Below are 18,048 nucleotides of genomic sequence, written 5' to 3'. Positions count from 1 at the left end.
CCAACCCCCCCCCGCCCCATTTTAATTTTTTATTTAAATCATTCATACTTTTTAAAGTTATAGATATCATAACACAAATAAATGGTCATTTAAAACCCTAGTGGTACAGGTCACAGGTGCATTGCTTACAGTATCTTCAGACACTTTTGCAGCATTATGCTCCACCTTGTGGACATTCATTTGTAGACAAGCATAACATAAAACACAAAGTCAACATCAGCATTGTGAAAAAGCCCACTATTATGTTAAAGAGTTGTTGTTATACACTGTAAAAAGTGGTAAACATGCAACTGTTACCTTAAAGAGATATTGCATTATTTTCCTGAAACACTTGATTATGCTTTCTTTTACTTTTACTTTTGTGATATTTGACATTCATAGCTAATTGTCTGTAAAAATGGAGACAATTTCTCCTATTGTTATACAAGATCTCCTCTTTTTTTAAGCATGATTTAAATTCTCATGGTTTGAGAATTAAAACATGGTTTTATTCGCATACATGTAAATGGCAAAAATGTAAACCCTCTTTCAATCTATTTCTATATGAGTTTGTGGAAATATTTCAGAGCTTCAAATATTAAAAAAGAGAAAGTTTGAAACTGTCAAAATATTTATTTGTTCCTACTCTTTCCTACCCATGAAGGTAGTTTTGTTGGTATATGCTAATATATTTAGGTTGATTCACAAATTTTTAGGTTACAATTTTTCAGCATACTTTTTGCAACAAATTTATGCAGTTAATAAAAAGCATGTGCAGGTACATAATGGACAAATGATTTATAATTAGACCAACAATTGTTCTAAATCAACTGTCAGTCAGGGGTTCAGCACCTTGGACAGTACCAGTAGGTGGCAGTATGATGAATGTTTATTTTTGAAAGCAGCCTTACAAGCCCAGACTCCCACCCAATGTTGCCAAGTCCACTTATTATAAGCGACTTTGGGCTTGCTTTTTCATTAATTTGCTTATAGATTTAGGCAGTCACGGGTTGTATTTTTTGGGGGTGGGGTGGCTTGTTTCCAGAATACAGTGGCGTATTTGGGCTTGATAGTGGTTGGCACCCATATGACAAACTGTGTGACTGCTTTATCATTATTTAGCGGATGATGATGTTTCTATGTCTGTCAATGCCAAGGCAATTGCTGATTGTTTGAATGAGTGCTATGAGTGGATGTCAGAGGCATGTATGCGTTCTCCCCCTTAGCACTGAAATGGTGCTCTTATTCTTTCCAGAAGCTGCTTTTAATGCAAAGGTAAGACATTTCTTAAATAATACAATTCATAGCCATCAATGCACACATATTATATTTGTAAATAATACCTTATTTAGAAAGCCAGGGAAAATAAAGTGGTTGGAGTTTACATGTCTTATAAGTTTTGGTGACAAGAAAAAAAAAAACTAACAATAATAATAATTCAGTGCGTTTATGCTGTGATGAGATGGTCATTTGGTCCTTGGATAATGTGCTTGGAGAAATTAGGACTTTTTTTTGAAAGGGACTACAAATGGTTCAAAGAATGAAAATGAAAAATATTTTTTGGCAGAACAATGCCAAATGCTGGAAACTGGAACAAAATATGTTTCAAAGGGGTACATGTAGGGCTGCCCTTTGCAGACTGAGTGATGTGTCCCACCACCTAAAAACAGGAGTCACATATTTTGGGTTTAATTACCCATGCCAGGTAATAATTTGTGCTAATTTGTGCTTGTTTTTGTTCAGACCAGGTCATTTATTTCTCTAGCAAAACCTGGCGACACTGCTCAGTCCTGAGGACCATCAAAAAATTTTCCACGTAAGCAATAGGCTGGTAAGCACCTGTTTTCACAAGTCACTGCTTCATTCTGCACAGAGGACATTCTTTGCATAGGGGAGAAAACAAACGTGCCCTTCCAGCTCAAACACAACTAATACAGATGCAATTAAATTTTTTTATCTCCTTGAGCAGACTTCACAAGCAAAGGCTCACGTCCTTTCTCACAGAACATCTCTGGCACTGAACCTCACAGCACCAGTGAAACCTACACTGACAGTTTTCCTCATATTCCAGTGTATTGTGTGCAAATCCTTTACCACAGCACAAGCTGTCACAGCCTCCCAGCCCTGTCTCTGTGCTGTTACACACACGACCCTGTGTGCCTTCTGTACCCATCCTTTGATTGGCCTGACAGAAATCAGGTGACTCAGCTGAATAGATGAGGACGTTAGCATCCAGGGGAAGGGCATCCGGATTGATGGTGGCAAGCGATTTACCATCATTCCCACTCATCACACGAATGGCCTTATGGAAGCTCTGCATGAGGTAGTCACCGACCTGACGGAAGAGAGGCATCTTCCTCCAGCAGCTGCGAAGAGTGCAGGAACCAGAAAGGCCATGACATTTACACTCTGTCCGCATTTGTGTCCGTATGGCCTGTAGGCACATAAGGCAAGAGAGAAAAGTGAGAAAATAGACAACATTTGCTCTTTTTCTTCATCTGTTCATCCGTTCCACATCCAGTCTTTTAAATTAAAAGCACCTCTGGGAGAAGTTTGCTCAGATATCTTATAAGCCACATTTATTTATATAGTGCTTTAGACAACATAGATTTTTTTCAAAGTAGTTTCACTGTAATAAACAGTTTTTAATAAAAATTCAATTTCAGCTATAAATCAACTGTCACAAAAGTCAATGGTGTCATTATTCAGCTCAGTTTAGCTAAATAAATAAATAAATACTGAAAAAGCGAAAATATTGTGTCATTTATTTAAAGTGCATTTTCATATTGGTCTAATCAAAAATTATGGTTTACGGTTTAAACCTGTTTTGTTCAGTTTGTCTAAAACCAAATAACACTTCCCATAAAAAATAATAGCAAACAAACAAATAAATGACACCAGAGAGTTGATGTGCAGAAAACATACTGGCTTCCTTTACTGACTGTTGAAATGATTGTGGGTTTTATCAGTTTTGTTTTTTGTTAATTTATTAATTTATTTATTTATTGGTACATAACAGAGAATATGCATATTTTTAAAAAGACATCACAATAAATATAAATATTAAGGCCATTCAAAGTTGTTTTTATTGATATTAAGTAAACTAAATTAAACATTGACTAACAAAATTTCACTTACATATTACTAATTATAGCCTTTGTTTATGGTGAATATAAGGAATAAATATAAGGAATAAAAATGTTGTATTAAGTATGGTTTTTATAATAAATAATGTTTTTACTTTTTATGAATGCTTTTGTCTTTGGAAAAAGGAATCTTTTTTGATTATTATTAAATAAAAAATTAAATGTCAAACCAAACCATAAATATAATTTGAGGAAAAACTAACACATTTAACAGATTAGAGTTTTTTTGTTTTTGTTCTTTTAGTTGGTCCAAAGTGTGTGTGTGTGTGTGCGTGTGTGTGAACTATAAAGCAGTTGGTGATAGTAATGGTAATAAAACTGTGATAGGTGAATGGGCATTTCCCCTTTCTTATTTAATTAAAACATATAGTCAACCTCGTAAGCAACAAAACAAAACATAATTTACTCTCGTTATTTGTATAAAAGACTGGGCCTGTACATGTGCTACTTGCACACACACTCCCCATTTACATGTACAGTATGTTGACTGCTTTGGATATCGTTGAGTTTGTATTTTTAAAGGCTATATTATTATAAAGAAACTAAATAAAATATTGAAAGGTATATAACAAACATTGCAATAAAAAGCTCTGTGAATATCAGTGAAATTTCTACTATTTCAAAATCTACATTTCTATAAGAATCTCAGACTGCATAAAAAGTACTATGACATATAAACATTAGCAACCACAGACAGTACTGAAAGAAACACACGGCAAACTTTACATCAGGTTATATGATACGCCAGTAGGTGGCGACAAGTGACAGTCTTTAAAAGTGAGTCATTCAGTAGAGTGGATTCATTCAAAACACTGATTCATTCAGGGACAAAACTTTGTTGATGTGCGAGGCCCCACTGCTGATTCTGCTTTGACTTGTTGTGGAACTATTTTTGTCGGCAGGATCAAAATAGACAAAATAACTGGGAATATTATGTCAAAAATGTAAGTGACTCAATATTAACCTATCGTATTATTAAACCGTTGTACAAAACCAATATTACACTCGCTATCGTGCTGCTTGGTTTGAATTACTCGCGGCATCCTGCTAATGGCTAAATAATACTCATGTTGACCTACAGAACAACAGCACTCTTGCTCGTGTGATTTTGCTTAAAAAATATGCAATTTTATTTGTCCATATAAGTGTAAAGGTGAAAGGTGAAGGCATATACAGTGGGTATGGAAAGTATTCAGACCCCCTTAAATAATATGGGGTGCTGTGTGTACATTAATGAGGAAAAAAAATTAACTTAAATGATTTTAGCAAATGGCTGCAATATAACAAAGAGTGAAAAATTTAAGGGGGTCTGAATACTTTCCGTACCCACTGTATATACAAAAAAGAGATTAAAGAGTAAACACTGCAGATGTTGAAGGAGTGATGTAGATTTGACATATTTCTCTTTGCTGCCTTCTGTATATATTTTTCCTCTTTTGGAAAGTTGTTGAAACGTTCTTACCCCTTTCTTACTGAAGCAAATGAGAATGCAAAAGTTATATTTTCTGCAATGTCCAATGTACAATGTTATATCCTTCTCTGTTCCAAGCCAAACCCTGAAATGTAAACGTACCAGTCTTCCTGCCTCATTGTTGTGCAGGTCAATAAGGGTCCTGATGTCACTCTTGCCTTTTCGCTGCCTGGTGTCCATGAACTGACGAGACTTCTCGTAGCCAAAGTCCACATCATCTCCGCAGCCCCCCCATTCCCAGCGCCCATCTTGGGCAGGTGAAGCCTGGATGAGTACCTGCTCTGCTGGGGAGTCATGGTAAGTTTCAGAGGAACTCTGAAGGGTCACACAGCCGCACTGTGGCAGTGCTCCCTGGCTGCAGGCTTGTGTTACTGCATGCAGCACCCCGGCAGCTGTGATAGCATACACAAATGCAGTTTCCCGTATATCTAGAGAACAGTTCAGAACAGAACCTTAACTCAACAGGGAAAAATCTACAGTTTGTCTAAATACAAAACCTTATATTTTGTCTCATCATGACCATCTGAAAAAGTGCCATGTGGATCATCTCATGGTATGTGTTTGATTATGATCTTTATCTAAACTCTTGTTTCAGGACAACACCCCATCCCACTTCTAAGATCACTTAAATATCTAAGGAATTGCCACATTAACAATAACTCATTTAGCAGATTCACATTCCTCACACATCTCCGTTGTCTAGACCTGCCTCAATACCCTGCCAAAAAAGCATTTTTCTCCTTAGTATAAATGATTCCTCCAAGACACACTCACTCTTGGTATCAAATTAACATGTACACAAGCCTAACTTATAAACTGCCGGCAACTGGCATGTCATGTTTGGATTTAAAAAAGTGCAATCATAACAAACCAAATGTCTTTTATTGGCGAGATGCCTCATCTCAGCCTCATGTAGACACATGCACTACAAGGTCTAAAATACTAATAAAATTATAAGGTCTACTGCTTTTTTCTTCATATATGTTATGTCAAGTAACCATTAACACGGTCAAACTGACATAATACAATTATGCCCTCTAATGGTCATACGGCTAACTACATGGTGTTAATGAAGGCCTTCATTGGATGGTTCATCCAAAAATGACGATTCTGCCATCATTTACTCACCCACAAGTTGTTCCAAACCTGTATGAGTTTCTTTCTTCTGTCGAACACAAAAGAAAATATTTTGAAGATTGTTGGTAACCAAACAGTTGACGGTAGCCATTGACTTCCATAGTACTTTCCCCCCATACTATCTTCTTTTGTGCTAAACTGAATAAAGAAACTCATACAGATTTGGATCAACGTGAGGGTTGTTTACAGATTTACATAAAAAAAAAAAAACTTAGAATACCTTTCAAATACAAACATGCCATACAGAACGCTAACTGAGCAACAAATTATCTGCACAAAAGACGTTTGTCAAAAAGTATTAAACAACAACAACAACAAATGTACAGTGTCTGTCTGGGAATAAAGTCAGATCTGATTACTGGAAAATTAGTCTGTATTTTGGTCTAAACTACATTTTCAACCCAATGGGGATTTCGAAATGATGTTCTGGGGAATGATGACTCATAGTGATGTTGCAAAAATATACGAATTCCTATTATGCAGATGATAAATAAAAAGAGAGGCCAATGGAAGCACCCATTCTGGATCATAATTTGCTGAACAGGGTCATTGTTATTCTAATTGTTAAGAAGGCTGTATCTATTTCATCTTCATTTAAAAGTTTCAAGCGCATAAATTAATATAATGAGGAGCTTTTGTATTGTTCCTCACCTTGTTGCAGGATCTTGGCCAGGTTTCTGCTCTGGCTGGTGCAGTTCCAGCGACGGCTGTGGAACTGATGTTGGCATTCTCGCATGCCCAACCAAGCACCATTTGCCACTTCTTGAACTATCTCAGGCTGAGACTGGCACACGTCGGCATGTCTGCCTACCAACGTTTTAGTTCTACGGCAGATACTATTGGGATCCATCACTAAAGGGTTGCCATCCACCCTGGTGCAAAAGAAATAGGTTCATACCACTAGATACAGACACACAAAACCACACAAAAGAGGCATTTTCAGAGATCTACTCTCTCATAGTACCTGAGTGCCTTCTCCAAATAATAAACTTAGAGAAATGGAAAAAAGTTTATTATTATTATTATTATTATTTTATTTTTCTATTTTTTTTTAAACCCATTTCAACAAAGAGGATAAATTTACAACAAAAAAAACTGTAGATACTCTGTCCTTTTCCTCACTTCCCTCCTTCTTTCATCCTTTAAGTTTCGACCCTCCCTCTTAAAGTTATTTGCCATTAACAAACCAGTTTTTCACATCTTTCATTGCATCTTGTTATTTAAAAAGGCTTGTTGAACCTGAATGCAAACTCAAAGTCATAAATTCCTGCGTTTGTGGCTGCAATCACCTTCATCTAACTGCCTTAGTTTTCATATAACCTTATTTGTGCAGCTCAATAACAGGAATATTAACAGGCAGGAATAAGCCGCTTACCTTCGTTGCAGAGGTGTGAGGGTCGTATTGAGGATAATAAGTAACAAGAGGACGTGTTTTTGCATTGAGAGCATCATCCGGGGATTTACATCCACAAACGGGTTAAATCTACCTGAAACTGTCCCACCGATGTGTCCGAGTTTTGTCGGTGAATATTTGTATTGGCGTCATATCCAGCAATAATGAAGAACAGCATGAAAACGTTTTAAATGCCCTGCCGAGACGCGATTAAAAGTACGTGAAGACCCAAAGATGCGCAAAAAAGAAAGGGGCGCGAGCACAAAAGAATCATCGCTACTTTTAACTCAATTAAAAAAGATATTCCACTTCTTTAGTGAGACCAAACAACTGGCATCAAATAACCATGTTTTTCAAAAGCGTTCACTGAGTAAAACCCGTGCGACTCACTTCTGAACAGCCTGTCTATCGAATCTTATTAACATATTGGCACGCGCGCATTCCACCTCTGTTGACGTAGCGTCAGAAAAATCCCTGTCAAGACAAAAAGTTCAGGAGTTTGTAAACAAACGGTGCAGAAACCCTATATGACACTCGTTTAGTTGATGCAAACCCCGCACAGCCCTTATTTGTTTTGGAAACAGAAATGATTCCCATGAATTTACGTCAACCAGAAAACTCGTCTCATTTTGTTTTCGTTTTATTTCTCGTTTTCATCAGGCCTTAAATTTAAATTAGTGTTATGATGTCCAGCTGTCGTTTTTGATATGTTTTTCATAAAGTGTTCTCTTGCCTGTGTTGACCTTGACAGTCCTCTTGGCCCTACAGCTATATCAGTATCCTGTGTTATCAGCCAGAATTAGTCTGTTAGAACATTTTCCAGCCAAACAGAATGAATTTCAAATGTTCATGCCAAACCTTCCCATCAAAACTCAGAAGCAAAGAAAAACTTAAAATGACTTGTTGCTTTACCATCTTCTTGTTGATCAAACTTTGATCAAATGTATAAGAGTTCTAGTCGTTCTCTCAGGGCAGTCTTTGGGATAGATTGGGAAGCCTTATATGGCCACTGATATTTTCTTGCATCTGCCTCTTTAATTAATTAGTTAATTTATTTATTGCAAGATGCCAGCATAATCAGATGTAGCTGCTTGAGTTCATCAATTGGCAGACAATTATTTTGATGATACCATGCACACAACATGGAAAAGGACACTTCATTCTAGAAATGTATAGTTATACTAAAAAGAATTCCAAGAATCGATGACCTGACATTTCTAAAAACACATTTAATTATTAAATATTGACACAATATTTCTAAATTGAATGGGCATATTTCAGAAACAAAAACGTAATATCCATCCATGCATTCTCCAAACTGCTTGGTATATGCTCAGCTAGTGTCTCTGGGTGAAATTTAATTTGAATAGTCAAAGAAGTAGTTAACCCCCCCAAAATTTAAATTTGCTGAAAATGTATTCACTCTCAGGCCATCTAAGAACAGTGGGTGCGTTGAAGAGGCAGAAGCCTCTGCGATCATGTGATCTGGGCTTCCCGAGGGAGGTGGTGGCATAGTAACATTATTTAGTAAACTCTGCCATACATTCCTTGCGTTTATCCCAGAGACAGTAAACAGCCTCAGTGTTCAGATGAAAACTGTGAGCTGTGAATGAACAATGCCTGGCTCAGGGCCCCATACACTCTGATGGCTTACTGTGAATACCGCAACTGTAGGCCTGGACAATCATCTCCATCCACTCGGAAAGGTCTTTGACCTTCAAATCTATTCCTATGGTTTTATTCATTGAACTTTTTTGGGTGGACAAGTGGACATTTGGGGGAAAATGAATAAAACAGTTTCACAAAGTTTCATTGGTGTTACATAGTTTTTCATTTAGTCCACTGTACCTCACAGTGACATCTAGATCTCATATTTCATATATAATCTTGTATAATATGGAAGATGAATTCAAGTTCTTCTAAATCATTTCCCGTTTTTTTTTCTCATCATGTGTCTGTGTTCACATTACGGTTTAAAACAATGTTGCAAAGCATAAATGCATCTCTACACATGGCACTCAAAAGCACATCTTCTAAATGTAATGGGGAAATTTTAGGGCACTCAGTTTAATGAATTACTGCCACCTACACTCTTAAAACTAAAGGTGCTTCACGATGCCATAGAAGAACCTTTTTGTCTAAATGGTTCTATAAAGAACCTTTAACATCTGAAGAACCTTTCTGATTCACAAAAGGTTCTTTGTGGCGAAAGAAGGTTCTTCAGATTATAAAAAGGTAAGAAAAAGATGGTTCTTTAAAGAACTTTTGACTGAATGGTTCTTTGTGGAACCAAAAATGGTTCTTCTATGGCGTCGCTTGAAGAACCTTTTGAAGCACCTTTATTTTTAAGAGTGTAGTGGAAGAATAAAACGACTACATACTTGACTGAATAGTTCTCTTGTATTTGTTCTTCAGCTAACATATGTTTTGAGGGCATTACACTGAAAAATGTAAGGCACTGTTTAAAATGACAAAGCTGGTAAATACACACACAGAATCACCTCAAATATACTATTTCCAAAAGTGTTACATTGTTTCTTACTAAAGGCATTTTATAAACAATTACCATTATACTCCAAAAGTAATGATTACCCCTGGGAGAACACTTCATGATCCGCTTCATCTGCAGAAAATAAAACTGTAACAAACCCAACCCACTGTCAGAATATTTACTGTTTTAACAACCTCATATATGGAGAAAAATGTTTTCTCTGTAATGGGACAGAAAGACACAGCACAGCTCTAGGGAGTCCACTTTGTTCTTCAGTTGTAGCTGCAGGCATGCAGTAGAAGGAACAGATGTGATGCTCCAGGGGAGGACAGAATGAAAGAGAAAGCAAGGTCTGAGCTATGTTTTTGTGTATATTGCACCATGTTTGTGCACATTTAAAGTCTGAGAGTGGTGTAGTTATTTGCCTGTGAATAGCTGATTTATGGGGGGAAATTGGTGTGTTCAAAGCATACCATGAATGTGTTTGTGAGTATTTGGAGATAATGTAATTCATAGCTCATAAAAGTAGACCAAAAAGCTATTGTTTGATTGATTTATTGATTGATTGCAATTTTTAAAGGGGCATTTCACTTCTTGGTTATAATATGATTCACACGATCAAGTTAGTGCATGTTAGATGACAGAACAGGGTCTTCTGAATCAGCCAAATCTCTTATATACCATTTACTGAAACCTTTCACCTAAATGTTAAACAAAAACATTTTAGTCCAAAAAGATCACAACAAATTGTGTGTATGAGCAAACATTTGACAATGTTTGAAGTGAGTAATACACACACATTTTCTGTTATGTATGTATTATTAGCCTATATTTTTTAAACATTAAACAGGCCTTTTTACATAATAATAGGCTGTGTGTTATTTTTAGCCTGTTTTTCATTTCTTCAGTAATTTTTTCAACTCGTTTTTTGTTTGTTTTGTTTTAGAATAATTTATTTTCTTATTTTTAATTACATTAAATGTTTAAAATAACACCTAATAATAAGAGTATTATTTATTTATGTATTTTATTATTATTATTATTTTTTTTTTTGTTTTTGTTTTTGTTTTTTTGTTTTGTTTTTTTTGCGTCCACATGTAGGATTACATTCATAGTCTCAAAGAGAATGGTCGCCCTCTAGTGAGACAAAGAAAGATCTTTCCAGGTCAAATGCGGTTTCCTCGCAATATCCTAGGGGCAGGGCAAATGACCAAATTCGCTTTTACCCTAAATTATAGCTGGAGTTAATGATAGGTTTGTTGCGGTCTCGCAGATAGCGCCTCCTCCATCCATGCTTCTGTCGAATGGCAGTCATCAGCGCTTAGAATTTGCATTGACTGACGTCTGGTTAGTAAAGGGCGGAGTCCGGAGCGATGACACATCAGAAGGCAACAGAGACCGCCATGTCTGCCTCTTTATAGGTGCGAAGAGAGAGAGCGACGCGATTCCGCAGCCTCGTTCTGCTAAAAGCATCTCTTCATTGTGCTGTGGAGCGGACAGTTCACTGTTTACTGCCACTGACTAAAAACATGAGAATTGCAATGCTAGTGTCTCCAATTAGGCCGACCGGACCGATTACTGTGGAAATCTCTCTGGGATTCACTCTGAGTCTCCTGAGCGTCACTTGGGTGGACCTGCGACTCTGACTGGATAGGAGCCGCCGATGAGATGCTCATAGGGCATCCCGGGAGCTCGATAGAATATTGCCTTATAACAAGCCTGCCCAGGAAGGTCCTCCAAAGAAAGTTTTCAGGTAGGTGTAGAATGGAGCTCCACCAATGATTCTATACAGAGCGCATCCTGACTAAAGTCTCTTGGGTGTATTTAAAGCATAAAAGGTTGTGAGTAGTTTGCAACAAAAAAAAAACAACAACTAATGAGTCAACCACGTTTTAATAATAATAATAATAATGACGATGATGATGATAATGATAATAATAATAATAGGCCTAATAATAATAATAATAAAAACAACAGCATCTCAAGCAGATTTATTTCCTTTGTGTCTGTGGAGCTTTTCTGCAAGAGGTATGCTGCTGAACTAAAGTTACCTGGTTTGTCTTTTGTGCGCAAAAGTGGTTTAACTTTAGTAGGACACTTGCTAAAAGAGCAAATGACTCTGATTTTGCCCCTTGGCCTCTCGAAGCTGATGCGGTCATCAGGTCACCTAAAGCATGCTGTCAGTCACGGATCAGCGGTTTACTAATCTGAACCACAATGAGAGCCTCAACAAGTCAGCAGCGTCCTTAAAGACATGCATAAACAAAACATCCATCATGGGGTAATAGGGTAAATACATAGTGTAAGAATATAATAATGATAATACTAACTACTGATTGATTGTATTTAAAGTGGTGGCTAATAAAGTTTCCAGAGTCTTTGAGAGTTACTAAACAGTAACATTTTGTTTAATGGATTTTCCAGCCAATTTTAAGCATTACGCTTAGTTTGAGCATATAGTTTAAAAGAAAATGTCAGACACCAATAGATGTACAAATGAGAGCAAATATATCAAATAGGGTCTATCCTCTATCCCAGCATATTAGGAGAAAAGCAGGGGAAAACCTTGTAAGAATGGCTAGTCCATCACAGGGACATGGCATCTAAAGTTTGAGTGAATAGAACATAGGATGACGTCTGCAGTTTGAGAAGTCAGAAAGAAAAAGAAAAACTTTGTGTGGAATAAATACCCAACTGCCTGTCAACATTTTTGGCAATTTGTGAAAGATTTATCCTAAGACAATGAGGACAAAAATGTTTTAAATATAAAATACACATTATCAATTACTATAGTTTGTAACACATAATCTAAGCACATTTTTTAAATTAATATTTCAACACCAACCCTGTTGTTGTTGTTTTTGTGAAACACAAAAGGAATTTTGATGAATCTTTATGCAGCACTTTTCCAAAATTGGTGCATAGTGAATAAAGCTGTTCAAGTCACACAATAGCTTTTTGTAGGAACAAAGAAAATTAAATCATTACATCATTGACTAATAATCTTCCTCTTCGCTGAAGTTTTGAAATCCCGTTTGCATTCACATTCAGGGCCATGGATGCCAAAATATCTTTGTCGTTACTGAACATAACATGCCAATTCAAATGTGTGGAAAGAAGAATGAGATTTGAGAATGGGAGATAATGTTCTTTTAAATTTTGGCCAGACCTTTCTTTACACGAAACTACTATCATATGGTTTCAGAATTTGGTTTGTCCTATATCACTCTGAACTGTCATATAGAAAGAGCTGCATGAGAATTATTTTGGGTTTCATGGAAAAAAGACAGCAGACAAGTTTTAAATGACATGGGTAAATAATGACACAACTGCTGCCTATTTTGGACTTCTGTGTGTGGTATGTTATAAATGGTTGGGTTGGTTTATTTGACCAACTGGCACATCAAACCCAGCTGTCCTTGTGACTTCCTAATGTAACTGTGCTGTGATTTATATTTCTTTACTCTTCATGTTATTATTTATAATTCTTGTTATTATATATCCATAATCTTTCTCTCTTTAGAGCCAAGTATGCCAGCACAGAGCTTGGAATTCGTGAACGTCTCTTTGTCTCAGTATTTACCTCCAAAAACCACCATGAACACTTTAGCTGTGGCCATCAACCGGAACCTCAACCACCACCTGGATGGCCATCTCATCTTCTTTACAGGCACTCGCAATCACAAACTCCCTAATGGAATGTTTGTGGTAGCCCACGGTGACGAGCGTCCAGTTCCAAACATGTTCCAGTCTGTCCGACATCTTCTAGAACATCACATTGCCGATTATGATTGGTTCTACTTTGTCCAGGATGATACCTACACCCAGCCCGAAAGGCTGAAGACCTTAGTAAGCCACCTGAGCATGGACCTTCAGCTTTACATGGGCCAGCCCGGAGAGTTCATTGGAGGTGAAACCAAGGGGAGGTACTGTCACAGTGGACCGGGATTTCTACTATCCCGTGCACTACTTCTGAAGCTCTAGCCTTTCTTGGAGCAATGCAGGACTGACATCGTAAGCATCAGACCTGATGAGTGGCTCGGTCGCTGTATCATTGATTATGCTGGCATGAGCTGTGTGGAGAAATATGAGGTAAGAGGTAATGATTAACTGGGACTCGAATTTGGTTTATGACATCTATGCAATATTTTTATGAGCATTTAGAATTTAAAATTCTGTCATCATTGACTCACCCTCATGCTTCTGTGGAACACTAAGGCAGATATTTTGAAAAATATTTCAGCTGTCTTTCTCCATATTATGTCAGCGTGGTCCAGAAGTTTCATTTCTCAGAAGAAAGAAAGCCAAACAAGTTTGTAACAACATAAGGGTGAGTAAATGATGACAGAATTTTCATTTTTGGTTGAACTACCCCTTTAATATAATTATAAATATATATAATTTATTTAAAACAGTCATTTTAAATTGGAATAATATTTTTAAAATATTACTGTTTTATTGTATTTTTGATCAAATATATACAGGTTTGGTGAGCATAAGCATCTTTCAAAAACATAAAAAAAAATCTTACCGGCCCCAAACTTTTGAATGGTAGTGTAGATACTCTGAACCACATGTCTCACAAAATACATCTGTAACCCATTGGCAGAAGATTCATGTTACAGGGACACAAAAATAGGACAGTGTAGGACAATTTTTGATTAGCTATTTCTATAAATATTAATTTTTATTTCAGGAAAACGTCTCAGGTTACGTATGTAACCATGGTTCCCTGAGATGGGAATGAGACACTGCATCCTCTAGAAGTCGCTATGGGGAACGCCTTCAGCGTGACTGGTGTCTGAAGCATACATCTAAACACGACAATGATATTGGCCGGCGACAGCCTATGACGTCATTACCCTGCGTGATCACAGTATAGAAGGGCGCTGGGATAACACGTCATCCACTTCTTCGTCTGAAGCTTGCGTCCGAAGCATGGCAAGGAAACTAGAGGACGCAGTGTCTCGTTCCATTCTCAGGTAACCATGGTTACATACGTAACCTGAGACGTTCCCTTCCGAGGGAACTTCGAACTGCGTCCTCTAGAGGTCGCTATGGGGAACGGTATACCCACGCTGCCATGCTGAGGGGAGTGCATGCCAAAACTAAGGCGAGCACTAAGTACCAACTCAACCAAGTCAGCGGAGCTGCCCCTAGGACGGTTTGATGGCTGTCAGTGACATAACCCCCTACGGCCAAAGGCCTGAGCTGTGCACCAAAGAACTTACCTGTAAGGGCTGGCCTGTATAAAGCCCGAGCCCAGGGCAAAGCTCAAGGCTTGGAATTAAAAATAAAAAGGATTCCTTTAAGGGGATACGGCCAAGTACCAGGGCTAACATAACCCATATCCTGGCCTGTCACACAGGGACTACCTCCTGCTCTAAGAACAAGCTGCCCGAGGATCACAAGATACCCAGGGGACTTAGTAGCAACAGCCTGTCTACAAAAGCGTGTACACGGAGAGTGGGGCCCAAGGTAAAAACCGGGGCCAGAGCCAACTCAGAGAAAGGGGACGAGGCCAGCATCGCATCACCCTTACCATAAAGGGTTTTAAAAAAGGTGCACAAAGACTAGCGTGCACACCTACCATGAATATGGACTTAGAGAAGTGCAGAGAGAACTAGCTTGTGCACTTACCATAGATATGGATTTAGAAATACCGTAATGTACCAACAGGGATACATAGGTTGAGTGGAGCCCAAGGTGAAAACCGGGGCCTAGCCAACTCAGAGAAAGGAAACGAGGCTGACAGCCTCAGACGCTCAATTGGGAGTGGCGTGCTCAAAGGTAACCCTCTAAGTTGAGGGGAGCACTGCTAAACTCCCCAACAAAGAGAGCAGCCTAACAGGGAGGCAGAGAAAGGCCTAACAATCTGAGGCTGCTGCTTAATGGAGCTCCAAGGAGTGGAGGACCCGATAAGAGGAGACCTCAGAAGCTCAATTAGGAGTGGCGTGCTCAAAGGTAACCCTCTAAGGTGAGGGGAGCACTGCTAAACTCGACCCCTCGGGGCGAGACATGAGTAGCGCGTCCTGGCTGGGGCAGTTTCTTGAAGCAAACACCCAGCCAGGACATCAGGGAGCACATCACGAAGCATTAAGGCTCCGATATACTTCAAACTAAGTTCTTTTTTCGTTCTGCGTTTGAGGGCAAAAAGAAGTTCGAAAAGGCTAAGCGACGGTATACTGTTTTCGAACATTCCGACACCCGCCCGCGTGTACCCCCTAAACACAACAACGACGGCGGCTGTGAGAGAAGAACAGTTTCGTAAACATCTGGCAGTAGCATTGATCTATTCAATGGCAAAGAAAAAGAACAAGAACAAGCGACGTAGATGGTATGTGCGTCCACTTAACGAAAACAGAAAGAATGATGGCGAGTTTGCCCTTTTTATTCAGCAAATGCGGAGCACAGATGAGGAAGTGCATTTTTCATACTTCAGAATGTGCGCCGCACGGTTTGACGATCTCTTGAAAAGGGTATCGCCATATGTGAAACATGCAAAAACGCACAGGACACAGATTTCCACTACGGAGAGTCTGGCCTTGACACTCCGTGTACTAGCTTGTGGGGCCATGCAACAAAGTGTGGCTGAAACATTCAAGATTGGACCGTGCACAGCCCGCAAGATAGTCGCGGAGATGTGTTCTCCAGTCTGGCCTCCGTGGAATGAGAAACGAACCGGGGGACAAAAAAATAAAAATAAAAAATCGCACGTCAAAGAAGGTGGAGTTCCAGAACACAACCACCGAATGCGTAATCGCCACAGACCAATGGTAGATCAAAGGTGTTTAGGAGGCAAAACAAACTTTCGAACGAACAAAAAGTTTGCTTTGGTGAGCTGTTTCGAACTGCCAAAACGAACTCAAAACGAACTTTGTTTCGGCCTGATTTTGTTCGAAATGACGTCATTTCAGTTCGTTCTTCGATTTTGTTTGAAGTATATCGGGCCTTTTATACTCCGAAAAATGCTCACCCGAATGGAGGACCCGCGGGTCCTGAAGTTGCAGAGTTATACTGCGGACCTGATCGGCTAAAAGGGCTCTCGCAGAGGCCCCGCAACTCGGCTGCGTGGTCCAGAAAGCATGAAGCCAAAGATGCAGAGCTATCATCCAGCCTGGATCCAGTACCGACGGGTGAGCTACCATCACCATGATCGGTCAACAGCGAGAGGTTCTGACTTTAGCAGGGGAGGTGCTCGCAGAGGTCCTAACCTTAAAACACAGTCAGAAAACAGAAACAGGTCCAAGTAGCGCTGTGGAGAAACTAGTTAGTTAATTCACATAAACTAGCAATAGATAGATGAAATGGATCGTACTCACCAACCACGGCTCCCACGCATGACTCAAGCTCACGGGGCATCATCTGAAGGCGAAGCCCGAAGAGCCCTTCTGCTTAGTGGCATGGAGAGCAAGATCTGTAGTGTGACGAAACTCAGCCACCTCATCAGGGGATAGACCCTGGCCTATATCCAGGTCTTCCAGCAGATTAGCCTGATAAGTCTGAAGCACCGCCATGGTGTACAACGAGGCTGCAGCCTGAACTGCTGCCGCGTATGTCCTGCCATTCAAACGAGATGTATCCTGAAGGGGTTTGGACGGCAGGGAGGGAGCCTTAATAGAAGATGTCTCCTGCATAGAGTTTAGATAGCACAGGGGGCATCTTTTCATAACCATTCTCACGCATCCCCTCGATGTTGGCATAACTAGTATGCTGAAATCTGTAAATGCGGGATGAGAATGGATTTTTCCAAGCCTTCTCGATCTCCACATGAAGATCGGGAAGGAATGGAAGGCTCACCTGAGCTCAACATATGCAGAGATCCAAACTATACACTCCTATAAGAACAAAAGGAAATTACTGATAGGGACTATCAGTAATTTCCTATTACTGGGCAGACAATTCTCACCGTGACCACAACGCGCAGCATGCATTCAGCTCCCGCGGGAGCTAAACACGCCCCGGCCAAGCGCTAGATTACCTCGGAAATCAAGCGAGAACGGGAACCGCTGCCGCAAATTCGTTGCTATTCCCGCGAGAGGCGAACGCACTCATGCAAACGCCATCTACAAATTCGGGTAAATGGTGAAGTACTCACCTCCCCCTCAGTAGTCCTGTGAATGCATCACGATGAGCACAAGCCATCTCCTCATGAGATGAGCGCGTTCAATTCATGCTTATCCCTCACAAGAAACAAGCAATGAATGCAGAGCGCATCCAACTCCCTCGAGAGCTAAACGCGCTTGCTCTTCACTACACACACACAGAAAGCGAGCCGTGTAAACCTGCGTGTATCAGAGCAAAGCCTCTGCCGAGAGAACATGCACTCCTAGTCGTGCTTAACATAAACAAACGGTCAGTGAAGACGAAGAAGAGGATGACGTGTTATCCCAGCGCCCTTTTATACTGTGATCGCGCAGCGTAATGACGT

The 18,048-nt window shown here is 39.4% G+C and overlaps 2 protein-coding genes across 2 annotated transcripts in view; one reads left to right on the top strand and one right to left on the bottom strand.

Moving 5' to 3' along the window:
• Window positions 1-1,344: 1,344 nt before the first annotated feature.
• LOC107705533 (protein Wnt-6-like) lies at window positions 1,345-7,518 on the bottom strand. The gene is made up of 4 exons (XM_016508840.1): window positions 7,109-7,518; window positions 6,385-6,605; window positions 4,699-5,024; window positions 1,345-2,413 (listed from the first exon to the last, which is right to left on the bottom strand). The coding sequence occupies exons 1-4, from the start codon at window positions 7,183-7,185 to the stop codon at window positions 1,952-1,954; spliced, it is 1,086 nt and encodes a 361-aa protein (XP_016364326.1). The 5' UTR covers window positions 7,186-7,518; the 3' UTR covers window positions 1,345-1,951.
• Window positions 7,519-11,314: 3,796 nt separating this feature from the next.
• The window catches only part of LOC107705610 (chondroitin sulfate synthase 2-like), a 12,323-nt gene continuing 5,589 nt past the window's right edge, over window positions 11,315-18,048 (top strand). Inside the window, exons 1-2 of the mRNA XM_016508986.1 lie at window positions 11,315-11,370; window positions 13,141-13,709. Of these exons, the coding sequence (XP_016364472.1) occupies window positions 13,686-13,709 (24 nt within the window). The 5' untranslated portion in view covers window positions 11,315-11,370; window positions 13,141-13,685. The remainder of the gene's footprint in view (window positions 11,371-13,140; window positions 13,710-18,048) is intronic.

This window comes from Sinocyclocheilus rhinocerous, unplaced genomic scaffold, assembly GCF_001515625.1.
Source record: "Sinocyclocheilus rhinocerous isolate Xijiao unplaced genomic scaffold, SAMN03320098_v1.1 scaffold504, whole genome shotgun sequence".
NCBI lineage: Eukaryota > Metazoa > Chordata > Actinopteri > Cypriniformes > Cyprinidae > Sinocyclocheilus > Sinocyclocheilus rhinocerous.
Note: the sequence above shows the minus strand (reverse complement) of the source record. Positions and strands in the feature narration are given on the sequence as shown.

Excerpts from the sequence above, each read along its gene's own strand:
- LOC107705533 (XM_016508840.1), bottom strand. The coding sequence starts at position 7,185 with ATGATGCTCTCAATGCAAAAACACGTCCTCTTGTTACTTATTATCCTC. Across the intron at positions 5,025-6,384 it reads GGCCAAGATCCTGCAACAAG|ATATACGGGAAACTGCATTT; the intron begins GTGAGGAACAAT and ends ACTGTTCTCTAG. Across the intron at positions 2,414-4,698 it reads ACAATGAGGCAGGAAGACTG|GCCATACGGACACAAATGCG; the intron begins GTACGTTTACAT and ends ATGTGCCTACAG.